The 13,681-nt window shown below is 34.4% G+C and overlaps 1 protein-coding gene across 1 annotated transcript in view; it reads right to left on the minus strand.

The window, feature by feature from the left end:
* The window catches only part of LOC124358488 (lipase 3-like), an 82,955-nt gene that overhangs the window by 41,661 nt on the left and 27,613 nt on the right, over positions 1 to 13,681 (minus strand). Inside the window, exon 5 of the mRNA XM_046810782.1 lies at positions 12,660 to 12,818. Within this exon, the coding sequence (XP_046666738.1) occupies positions 12,660 to 12,818 (159 nt within the window). The remainder of the gene's footprint in view (positions 1 to 12,659; positions 12,819 to 13,681) is intronic.

A 13,681-nucleotide genomic window follows, 5' to 3' on the forward strand; every position in this document is an offset into this window, starting at 1 on the left:
TACAACAATGTCATATTATATTAAGTGGATTGTAAAAAATGTATAAAATCAGTATCTACGGACAAACAATTTATACAGTAATCTATTTAGGATACGTTAAAGTAATAAGGATATAACATAATTTGAATAAGAAGCAAACACCATCATCATAATTTGTAATCGTATTTATTTTTTACAAAATAATAAACTAATAAATAAATAATATAACATCTACTACTTAAGTAATGTAAAAATTTAACCATGAAAAGCAATATACATACAAAATGCAATAACACTATAATCTAAATCGTAAGAGTTTATGTAATTCTTAATATCGGATTAATTACATTTTATTTTAAAAATAATTACTAATTAAGTTATCAGGGTAAATGATTGTACTTTTGATAAAACATAGGTTTTCTTCTCGACAGAGTTTTTTGTGTTGGTGTAGTGGACGAAGATTACTTTTAGACGCATCTGCTATGCAAGGTTATCGGGGCTGGACACACAGAATGTGAGTATTTTTTTTTTTTGCCCCATCAGAGACTGTATCTTGGAGTAGACCAAGGTCCTGGCGTCACGGCCCCAAGGAATTCCAAATGGTGTTGAATGAGGATAAGTTTACGCAAACATCCCTACAGGATTCTTCAAACTGGACTAAACAAGGAGCTTACGTCCTAAAACATTACAATGAACAGAATTATCCACTAAATGAACATGATTGTATGATGTCAGTTCATTGTTATACCTTATATACTGTATAATATTTGATATCTATGTGTTCAGTGAGCCAATTTACAAAATATGCAGTTTATAATAGCCGTAACAACCAAACCGCGCATACTTTGAAAACTTTTGTGTTACTAATTCATACTCTTTATGATAACGTACAATTTTCACAAACAAGGTTTTACGAAATAAATATTCTGACAATCTCACCCCGCCACTTGGATCGGTGGGTTGCTGTTTGAAAGCTCAGCTAATGTTACGAACAGTCTGACTAGCATTTACAACAGATTATCTTACATGACTAGGTCGTTAAATTGTCAGTTATAAAGTATAAAAGTAAAACTTGTTTGCAAGTTTGAACTAGTGGCAAGAGCTCTCAAGATTGGTGTAGGAAAACTTGAAAGTGAGAAGTTGAGAGCAAAGTCGGACAGGAAACTGTCAAGTCTAAACAAACAAAAGATAGTTATCGAACACAAAATAAAGTAAAATATAATTCAAACCAAAAGTCAATGTTTCAAAATAATTCAAACTAATCAAATCACAAAATACCTTTATTAAAAATTGAAACACCATTTTATTTTGCATCGTTTTAAATCATAAGTATCATATTTCAGATAAAATTGAAGAAGATGGACGGGGAGAGTTGTAGCGCAGAGCTGAAATTCGTACTCCTGCGCTCGAGGAAGAGTTCAGGGACGTTTTTTCAGAGAGTTTGCACAGAAAGTTGCCACTTTTCCCTAAATATAAACGATCTTCTCAGACCGCAGTGAGACTTACAAACTCTCAATAATGACGAGGGTCCCCGATTCTAATAATAGCCAGGATTCTTCACTATTAAAGGTTGTATACATGTTGGCAGTATGAACTCACGTCAACCAATGCCACAGACGTTTTGCATGTCGTTTGAACAGAACGTGTAATACTCGTACCCAAAATACTCGTTCATCGTGTTATTTAAACGCTACACTTCCAATTACAGATGAAGTTACATTTTTCATACTCGCCGGCAACTCCTGGAAAATTGCTTCGTTTCGAAACATGCATATTAAAACGTTCTACGGACAGAACAATATCTGGCAAGTCATTGACCAGTGATTAGTTTGATAAGTGATGAGTACATAGTGCATTTAACAAAATGTATGGTAACGAACTAATATGTATAATTGAGTCTCACATAGTCTTGTAGTAGCACAATTCATCTGAAACATGTTCATCTGTTATTATTATAAATTTTGTCAAACCCAATAGAATGGTTACACGATGTTCCACTTACAAAAATGACTCGTTACGATTTGCCAAAGCGCTGATCGGATTGAGACGAGGACCAATAATTTCACTAATCGCATAAAATTACGTCTACTAATATTCTTTTTTCATATTACGTCAATGCTGCATACATCTTTGAAATCCAGTTATAATGGCGTCAATGGATAGTGGCGAAGGGAGCTGTTTATAGATGTCAAGTTACAAACACACTCCTAGATTTGTGGAGCCAACAACCTGAACTATATTTTTTGGTATATAAAACAGCAGCGTTTTGCAATTTCAGTTTTAAGCGAAAAAATAACATTTTCTACATCTAATAGTGAACGTCTGAGTATTACTGTCATCTTTTAATCAAACGAAGCAGCTATCCGGAACAAAAGATAAAGTATCAGAGATGTAGCTAGCCCCTTTTCAGGAATGCACAAACTAACCTATTTAAATGCACACCCCCCCCCCCCCCTCCGCATGTCGTCATTAATAAAACCTGTAAATTAAACAGATTTGTCTGCGATGTGACCGCCCTCCTATCTGGTATCAAAAAAGTTATCACCGTTTTGAAAGTGTGAGAAAACCTAAACATTTGTGGTTAATCAGTAACTAATGGCGTTTCTGTTTCGCTGGGGAAAATTATCATTGTAATAATTCGAATACTAGTGGATGTAGCAATACATTTTTTTAAGTATTGTTAAAACACACATCACATTTAACTACTAACGTGAGCTATGGCATTTCAATTTTTAATTTAAAATTTATGAGAATTTAATATTAGCCGTAAAGGAAAAATTTATTCCCACAACTGGAAAACTTTTAATCAATGGTATGTTATGAATAACATGGAAATATAGAATCCATGTGTGTTTTAGAAGGTTGCAGTTCAGAATTCAGTATGATTGCAGGTTATTAGTGGTGTTGCGGTAAATACATTTGTCTATATCTTACTTTGACAGTTATTTTTTATAAATTCTAATGTCCATCTCGTACTGTAACGTATTATTTTTCTCTTATTCTGCTGATTTAAACTTCCAATTTAGTCCTTCAAACATGATAACGTTAGTGTTAGCCAGAGAAAGTCCTGACAAAAAACATAACGTATTCTTTTAAAATCTTGTTTTAAATTTATAAAAATAATTTATATGGACTAAAAACTCTTTTCCGGAAAAACATTATTAAAAATGCATAACAACCATTTTATATTCTTGCATCGATTTTGTCAATAAGTTGCCTTTTCAATTTATTCATTGAAGAACTAAATAAGAAACCTATAAAGTAGCGAGAAGCGAGAAATGTTCTTGAGTCTGCTCTAAACGTTATAACAGTAAACTCTCAACCTACATACGAGGGTCCGTAAATATTAAAACCGGACGTTTTATTTACTATACCCAACGTCCAGGTTGTTAGCAGGTAGCCATGTTGCAGTACAAGTGGTATGGGAAAGCCTTGCAGGGGGTTGTGCGGGAAAGACTGCAACAATGCGTGTCTCAGTGCTGTTGTTGTTTGTCAATTGTAGCCATGTCTGAACATAAGGTGTTAACCATGGCAGTTGACGCAATCGAATTATTATCTCCATGTTCTTGAAACAAACGAAGGTTGTTATTAAACCAAGTGAAATTGTGAATTGTTTAGACTGACATATATCAGTTTGGGGATAAGACTCTTTTACTACGTTTCTCAAGTGATACGATTGGGTTGAAAAAGTTCAAAAGCGGGACGTGAAAAAGTTTGAAAAATATGCAAGTCACAATAGGCGGTGTCAAGGACCAGTTTGGACTATGAGAATAATTTGTGCTGTTCGTGCACATAGCAATCCCAAAATGCTCTCGACGCTTAAGATAGATGACTTATTGCCAGTGCAGTGGAAATTAGATCATTTGAAAAGTGTGCATTTCCATCGTCCACAGAGGTCCAATCTGGGGTTGTTCGGAAAATTTGTTGCAAGATGGGTCTCTCGGCTTCTGACTCTACGATCCAAAAACCAAACCGGAGAGAAACATTTGCCAAAGGTTTTGAATGGGTCTGATTTGAGAGAGGAATGGTTATCTCCTTATAAATCGGCATAAACGTTTCATCACAGGGTTAATTACCTGTGATGAAACGCCTGTCCATTCACTACCAACTCCTGGAATCCAAATCGGCGTCAATGGGAGTGGCGAAGGAAAGACGAAACTGGACCCTGGTACCTTGAAAGCCAAAACAGATTGTCTTACATGGGAATAGTCTCTGCCACCATCTTTTTAGTGACTGCAAAAATGCCGTTTTGCCTATGACTATTTTACACGAACGTCGTACTGTGAACGCTGCGTATTACTGTCAAACTTCTTGAGCAAGCAAAAGCAGCCTATGGAACAAAAGGCGTAGTTAATCAGCTAATCAAAGATGTCATTTTGCTTCATGGATACAATGCTAGGCCTCACACAGCTGCCTTGACCCAAGAGAAAATCTCGCCAAATTCATGGGAAACGTTATGGAACATCCTTCTCTACTACCGCAGATTGATCTACATGTGAACTTGAGACCTTGGTACGGTCTTCAAAGCAGCACTTGTACAGCGGTGGAAAACCGAAAAGCGAACGTGCTTGCTATTGTAAGCAATAGAGTATTATCTCTTCAATTGGTAGTCAAGACAACACAACCACAAAAATCTACACGATCTACTGAATGAGAATTGGGATCCAATAAGCTACCTCAACGTCTGGGAAACAGGTGTTATCTGTGCAGAGATACAGGAAAACTGAGACCTTGGATGTAAGCGGTGGAGTTGTTGCTATTGTAAACATGTAATTTCATATTGTTTTAGCCCCGTTTTTAGTCGTAATAAATGTATGAAAGTTGAAAAGTCTTATTACCCGATATTGACAATGACCCTCGTAATATTAGATCAGCGTCTTATAGTATGGAAGCTGTGTATAGTATACTGAAAATTTGTCTTCAAATCAACTTGAAGTTAACCGGCGCGCTGATTATAGTTCTGTTAAACACAAGAGTATTAGAAATGTCTTAAGGTTTAATTATTAGACTCATCAAACTCATTCACCCGAATTAGTTGATGATTTTGACTACGTTTTCAATTAGTGTTTATTAAGGTTTTTTATCCTAAGATATTTATTTAAGCATTTATGATAAATCCTGACCATTTCCCTAATAGACTCTTTCTATTTGCAAATTATTCATTTTGAAGAAATTGTTAATTTAAATATAATTCTATTAATTACTAAACATTATTAAGATGTGCTAAAAAAACGAATACAAAAAAGAGATAAGTTTTAAAACAGTTTTTCTGGTTTATCGATTATTCATTTTTGTAAAGCAAGCCATCCCACTATTTGACTGCCAAAGTGGTGGTCATTGCTAGTTTCTTTTTCTTATAATAATACGCTGCATTAGTGAAAATAAGATTTTGACAAATATTTATGAATACATTTGTTGATTGTATCTTTACTTTATTTATAAAATAAATAATTTAACCTTACGAAGAAACATATAACATAGGAATTATTCGGACTTTGATCTTTTTTTCGCATTTAATCAACGTTATATGCGCGCTTTTTCCATGAGTAATGATTAGTAGTGAAAACAAAAACTTAGCATAATTACCGCGAAAAGTGAATACCTTTTATTTCGATCTCTCATTAGTGCAGCGATGACAGGAAAATACGATCTAACAGGGTTGTGCAGCGACGGAGTTTGTGCTACATGTACAGAATATCTCTCTCAGATCCGTAGTCTGAACCTCTACAACGACTTCAACTGTACCTGACCGACTGAGCTAGATACTTAACCATGGGTCTCTCTGCCCAACAAGGTCGTTATTTGATCCATAGTGCAGAGATACAAGGAACGGAGACCTTTGACACTGTAACAGCGGAGGAGATGTTGTGCTTATTTGTACAAGAATAATATCTCTCTCAGGCCCGTAGTGTGATCCTCTACACGACTCTACTGTACCTGCGACTATAGATACTTACCATTGGGTTATCTCGCCAACAGGTCGTTATCTCCATAGTAGCAGAGATACAGGAACTGAGAACCTTAGAGAAGTTGTACAGCAAGGATGTTGTTACAGTAAAATATCTTTTAACCGTAGTATCTAAACACGCCTGTCTACCATTTCAACTAAGTATTTACCAATGGGTATCTTGGGCCAACAGGTCGTTATCTCCATGTGCAGCGAAATAATAATTGGAACTGAGACCTGTGGACAGGTTGTACGAGCATGAGTTGTATGATCCCTCTTGTAACAATAAATATCTCACTCATACCCCGTCCATGATGTGATCCTTCTAACACGACTCATACTGTACCTGGACTGAAAACTTACCCATATCGCCAACAGGTCGTTATATCTCCATAGATGCAAGTGCGATACAGGAACTGAGACCTGGGGACAGGTTTGTACAGCGTGGAGTTGAGTGCAAATTGTACTAAGAATTTAAAATTCCTCCTCAGCCCCGTTATTATTAAAACAAACACGATTACCATCAACCTAAGATTACATTACCATGGGTCTCTGCCAATACATGGTCCGTTATTCCTAGTGCAGCGATACAGGAACTGAGACCTTGGACAGGTTTAACAGCGGTGGAGTTGTTGCTATTGTACAGAATATTAAATTCCTCTCAGCCCCGTAGTATAAGTCAAACAGCCTCTCACCTTTAAACTAAAGAATCGATTTAATGGGTCTCGGCCAACAGGTCGGTTTACTCTCCATGTGCAGCGTTACAGGAAAACCTTGGACCAGAGTTTTTGTACAGCGAGGTGGAGTTGTGGTATTGTTAAAAATAATATCTCGCTCTCAGACCCGTAGTGTGATTCCACTACACGACTCTTAACTGTACCCATGTGCGACTGAGATACCTTACCATGGGTACTCGCCAACCAGGTCGTTATCTCCATATGCAATTGCGATTACAGGAACTGAGGACCATGACAAAAATTTTGTTTGTTACAGCGGTGGTAGTTTGCTACTTGTTACATGAATAATTTATCTCTGCCCCGTAGTATAACAAACACGCCTTTACTTCAAACTAAGTTTTACTTACCATGGGTCTTCCGCCAACAGTCGTTATCTCCATAGTTGCAGCGTTACAGGATTACTGAGACCTTGGACTCCAGGTTAAACAGCGTGGTGTTGTGCTATTGTACAGAATAATATCTCTCTCAGAAAACTGCCGTAAAAAAGTGTGATCCTTGACACAAGACTCAAAAGTTACTACGTACCTGCGACTGAGATACATTAACATGGGTTTCGCCAACAAGGTGTATCTCATAGTGACAGAGATAACAGGAACTGAGACCATTGGACAGGTGGTGTACAGCGGTGGAGTTGTGCAAGTACAGAATCAGATATTTCCCTCAGCCCCGTAGTCGTATATTGCTGGACAAATGATGTCTGAAAGTAAACAAATTATAGCGATAACAATGAACAATGACAACTATTAGATCAGCGTGAATGTGAGCTTGTATTTATTTTGAAATCAGATGAATAACCGGCTGCGCCTGATATCAAGTTTATTAAAACACGCGTTATTGTTATTGTCCTTATTTACATTTATTAGACCTCTATCATACTTCAGTTCAACCCGGGGAATTTGTTGATTATTATTCTCTACATTAGTTGACTAATTTATTTTATAGTAGAGCTGATTTACATAAGCATTAGGTTAATCCTTCATAAGTTTATAGGTCCTAATTTCTAAATTTTCCTATTCATTTTGAAAAATAGGTTTAATGTAAAATTAATTTATTTTCATTAATTAAAGAGTGTTTCCACAAAAAATATACAAGTGTTAGAAACAGTTTTACCTTATTATACCTGTAACATTACCCATCCTTTTTGACTGCCCAAATTCCAATCTGGTGGTAAAAATATAGTATAAAAATCAGATTATACAAATAGCTAAATTTATGAATAGTTATTTATCTCGGCGAATACTTTATTGTAAATAAAAAAGAAATGCAAAAAAAACATAGTTCGACTTTGATTTTTTTGGCATTTAAAATACAAGTTATAGCTTTTTTCCCCTAATGATTTAGTAGTGAAAAAAATAGCAAAAACCGAAATGAATACCAAACTATTGATACTTAGCTAGTAATTGCGCCCGTTGAAAGTTTTAAAACATAAAACAATTAATGCATTGTTAATAAGTATGTTAATATTGAAACAAGAAAATTTTTTCTAGACCGAGATTAAATTTTGAAAGAGCAAGAATAGCTGCTTTTTGAACCGAAGTAGATTTTCAGATAAGCTACATGCGTATGTAGTTTAAGTTTGATCTAGGAGTAATTAATGCAAATAATGTGGCACTGAAAGAGTGAATTTACAGAGGACAACCCTTTTGGACGAGGATATAGGCTTCTCAGTATACATTCTGTATATACTTACCAAATTTTCTTCATTGGTGGGACTACAAGAAAAACATCCCATCTGGAAACCAAAATCCCAAGGGTTACAGTAAACTTTTTAACCGAGTCTAAAACCTAAGGTATTTCTATATATTTTTTTTTTTTTTTTGCACTGGGAACAAGGTAAACTCGGCTGTAGTGTCCGTCGGAAATATAATTGTTTCGAATCAGAAATGCTCCCTTTCAGGTTTAAACTACGGAGCATGATCGTATTCATCCTCTTAACCATAAATACTGCATAACATAAACATGATTCATGATCGTCTGTGTGTCTCGTTGAAAAACACCAATATCCCCCTTAATATTACATTATAGTGCTTATTTCTTCGGATTTTGAAAAAGATATGGAGCCCACGGGACTTCATTTTCTTAAAATAAGTTACGGTAAAGTGTGGGTAACAAATACAAAACACATAATTTGTGTTTAGTAGTGCTAAGACAAAAATCTTGCGATTGCGATTACAAAGTGCACTTATAATTAAAAGCTCTCCTGAAGGAAAACAAAGCTAATTTAACTTTGAGAGTTCAAAACATTTATTTCCGGATATTTACCTTATAAAACGATTATAAGTCTGGTTGTAACTCATAAACACTACTTTGTTACGTGCAATGATGATTTTTTCCTGACTTTAAGCCAAAAAAATCTTATTTTTATCAGAATTTAATCATAGGAAGTAACGAAACCCAAAAATAACGATCCTAACATAAAACGTATTGTACATATACCCTTTGTTTAACTTTTACCTCTGATTGAAACAGATCTAACGGACAAACTCAATCTGTGGGGGCCTGGGCAGTGAAGTTCTGCGAAGCCAAAGGCGATTACATATACTACTCGTATATATATCTACTAGGGTGTCTTTGTTAAAAAACAGGTGTCTTTGTTCAATCACCCATAAAAAAGATCAGTTGTAAAAACTGTATAAGTAAAAGCGCTTGAGTCGGAAGTCACAAGCTTTATCAATAGAGATTACGGTTGGGTGATTACATAAAATGACTGTGATTGACCAAGTTACTCTGTTCCCGTCACCAAACTGCAGATTCAATAGCGCGAGCATCATCACTAGCAGTTATCCGATTACTGAACAGGTATCACAACAGTTCGGGGTGTTGTTTTTTCGGGTGTCGCGTTGTGTTTTGCAATTTATTTATATTAAGTATTGTAGATCAGCGCACAAATTGTGACACTTTTTTTAGGGCTTATTTATTACCTAATGCAAGCGTAGATCTTTGTTTCTGGACACTAAACTATTTTACGTCTCCTAAATTATCTATGGTATTGATTGATTTTACCCCTAGAGTTTCATAACTAAGCCTTTTCCATTTCATTTTTAAAATAACCCGGTAGTTAGCTATTTTTTTCTACTCCATAAAATATGGAAAATATGTATGTCATACCTTAAATCAACACCACCAAACAATAAAAAAAAAACAAATCAATCAATATAAGGGAACAAAATGTTCAATATACTATACATATAGAACGACAAAAACAACACCTGTTCCCTGTCCCTCACTACAACTTTATTTATTTTGGAGTTTTTTATTAAAAGTTTTATATTTAAGTTTTTCTTTTACAAGCAAATTTAACTTCCATTGAATACTTCAAAGTGTTGATAAGTTAGCCCAAGTAATTATATAAGTTTGACTCTAGGGTTTCTAATATTTTAAGGGGATAAATCAAAACCATTACTTTTTTATTTACAAAAATCGAATATTTTATTTCAAAATCGAATATGTATTAACTATTTTTCACATTATGATTGAAGTAAAATCTAAAACAACTAAAGACAAACAATTACGTATAAATCATAAAGACAAACTACAATAGTGATAGAGGAATAGTATAAGTTTTTTATATGCTTTTGTCAATTTTAATGATCTGAAACTTAATTTTTAATTATTTATGTTACCATTTACTTCACTTGAACTTGATTTCTACTGATTTTCCGGAGCGTAATGCACCACGCACGTCTGGTTGATGCTCCCAGCCGGAACATGCCCCAAAGATATGAAAAAAGAGTGAAAAAGTGTGGATAAGTTTGATTTAATGTTACAAAAAAAATAAAGTATACCAAGCGAATTTATCCTTAACAATATAAGCACACATCATAGAGCTAACGTTTTCTCCTTACGCCAACATGGACAATAATTTTTTGTAACACTACTTCATAAAGCTTCGTTACGCCAAAAATGGACAGACTTTTTTGTAACTAATAAAAGTTTGTGTTTATTGAAAATATGTTGTTTGGTACCTACTTGAACTCATCTTTTGATAGGAACAATTTTTGATCTGTTTTTGTAATTTTTACGAGATATGTTAACAAAATAAACAAAGAAAAAACAAAATAGTGCGTGAATTTTTTTCATAACATCAGACGTGAAACCTTTATAAATGTAACGACTGAATAATATGACAGTTTTGTATATTGCTTGGCAGTCATTTTGAACTTATAATAGTGTTCACAATATATAGTATCATTCGGATGTAAACGTTAAAAATTCAGACTAAAAATAATTTTAAAATAGTTTCATAAAAGCTTATTTAGGTGCGATATGCAATGATTTCAAATTATATTAAATTTTGAAACTAAACAAAGAACTTAAAAATTTGATTTTGGAAAATTATTATAACTCGGGAACCTTTGATATGAGATTATATTTGAGATGGAAGACTGTGAACTTGTTGAAAGCTTGTGAACTTCGAGCGCCCACGACCAGTATTACCACCAAACCCGAACTTTTTCATTGAATGGAGTCCAATATATCTGGTTGAGTACCAAATTCCACACCATTATAAAGTCTTTATGTCGTTTTCTATGGTCAGTGTTCTATGTTTAATTTTACATATTGTATAGCATGTTATGTAAACATACGTTTTGACTAAAGACGATTGTAACCCAAATACATAGTTACATAATGTCTATACTTTGGTATTACAATCATGTTTTGCCTCGTTTTGCTATCGGATAATGACTTTTTTTTCAATTGGGTCAGGAGAAGCTAAGGAAACCCCTCATTATATTTAATCCTTAAAGGCGCTTTGCATTAGCTTCCGGAGTGATAGGATAGGTAAAGTTGGTGGTAAGGGCCGCCGAATCATGTCAAAATTCCAGAAGGAGTAATAGTGGTCTCTACATCCCAACCATTGTACCCTTGGAAGAAAGGGTAGCTAAGTTGGAACATACCTTTTCAGTCAAAGCGGGTAACTGTAATTAACGCTGAGGGAGCTCCACCAACTACAAAAAAAGTAGATCCAACTTAATAATATTAGCACTCACGGATGAAAATTATAATTTGAAGATAAATAGCCTATCAAAAATAGGTAATCATAAAACCCAAGCGTAAAAGTATATTTTATATTTATATTTCAATACTTAAAATGGATATCATTCGAGTGTACAGTACGTGAGGCGATTACCCTTCCACGCGTAACACTAAATTACTCGTACATTGTAAAGTTTAAGACGAGCTGTAAATTGTAAGTTTTACAGACCATTACGCTGCATCATCCGTTGTACCTAAAATACCATCACTTCTACATTTCCTTTGTTACAGCTCCATTTACGACATCGTAAAGTTAAGACATGTCTATAGCGTATTTTATAGAACCTTTCTGCCTACATCTAAATAAGATCGACAACTATAATATAATATCACCTCATAATTATAGATAAGATTAATAAGATTGGTTAATAAGATTAAATAAAATCATAGTTCGTGATATCAAATGGTTCTAGTATTACTAATCAAACGTTTTTGGAAGTGTGAGAATTATTTCAACCAACATGCAACATAACTACTTCCTATACTTCTAGACAGAAAAACCTAACGCAATTATGGTATTATTTGTATTTAAAAGATCTGTAAAAGTGGAATTAAATAAATGGACGAGAAGGGATATGTGACGTACTTCATTCTGTCACCTGTGGTTGTCGTTTTACACCGTGTGACAACGTATTTTACACTGGCCATCAAGATCTATAACAGCTATTTTAACACATTTTAAATGGATCTATTTTACTATAAAACTTGTTAAGGAACTATTTTATAAGTATTTTATGATACTTAATCACATTCATTATTACCTGAATTTAACAAATGAAATAACACAACAAAATTTCTCTACCTATAAGGACTACAGTTTCCTTCTCGACATTTATTCGATCATAGAATTTAATATAATGTAAACGGCGAGCAGTTACAAAAGCACGAAGCGAACTGAGATATAGTGAAATCTCAGTACTCAATATGATATAATTGAAATAAATTAGATAATATTTTACCTCATCGAATTGCTCGGGATCATGTCCGCAAATAAGAAAAAGGTAGTTTTCACAAATTCTCTCTTCAAATCTGAAAGCTTCACAGGAATATCTGAAGATGTAATTGATAAAGGCGTTTCTTGGCAAGAATTCTCCATTACCGAAGAAATCTGCAATCCTCTGAAAATTCCAAAACAAACATTTAATTTATTACAAAGTATTAAGTTACAAAGGCTTCCATTTTAGAATAAACATATTAAAACATGACAACCATACTAAACACTCTTGTCATTATCACTGTTATTAAACTTAACATTTATGACACAATACTAGTCGTATAAAATATTAGATATTCCGTCTCTCTCAGGGGTAAAGCCTACACTTTTAAGTATTAATTCGCTGGTTCGTATTGTGATATGATCCAAGATTTGGACAATTTATACGTACCACACGTAATTTTGGTATAATTTATATTTTTTGGCTGAAGAAAACACGATGAGAAAACCACTGAGAATGAACTTGTTTATAAAAGGACCTTTGCGTTGCTTTTGAAGTAATAGTATATTCAGTATGAGTAAGGTAGGGTGTAGAGGCCGCTTCCTGTCGAGAAGCCATGGGAAAAAGGGAAAAATATCGCTGTTCCAGCCTCTTCCGGTTGAAGCGGACACAGACAGCCATACTCTGCCATATTTGGGGTTTAAAAAGCCTTTAACACCTAGGAAGCTCCAACAACTCCAACAGTCATCCTCCGCTTATTGAACTATTGACAAATCCTTTGGTGTCCTGAAAAATGCAGACTGTTGACATAAGAGAACACAGATATAAGAGGACATACAGAAACGTCACAGGTTAGCGATCCAAGAAGATTCTAGGATATTTGCGGACACCTCAATAGACAAATGGAAAAGGAATGGCCAGGCCTTTTATTAATACTCGCAAAGCATCTCCAAGCTAATCAAATTCTGTATGAAGAGTACTTGGTAAAAATGGTAAATAAAAAAGTTACTTGTTTTGGTACAGGGCTAGTGCTGTTTTAATAAGAA

This window comes from Homalodisca vitripennis, chromosome 3, assembly GCF_021130785.1.
Source record: "Homalodisca vitripennis isolate AUS2020 chromosome 3, UT_GWSS_2.1, whole genome shotgun sequence".
Taxonomy (NCBI): Eukaryota; Metazoa; Arthropoda; class Insecta; order Hemiptera; family Cicadellidae; genus Homalodisca; species Homalodisca vitripennis.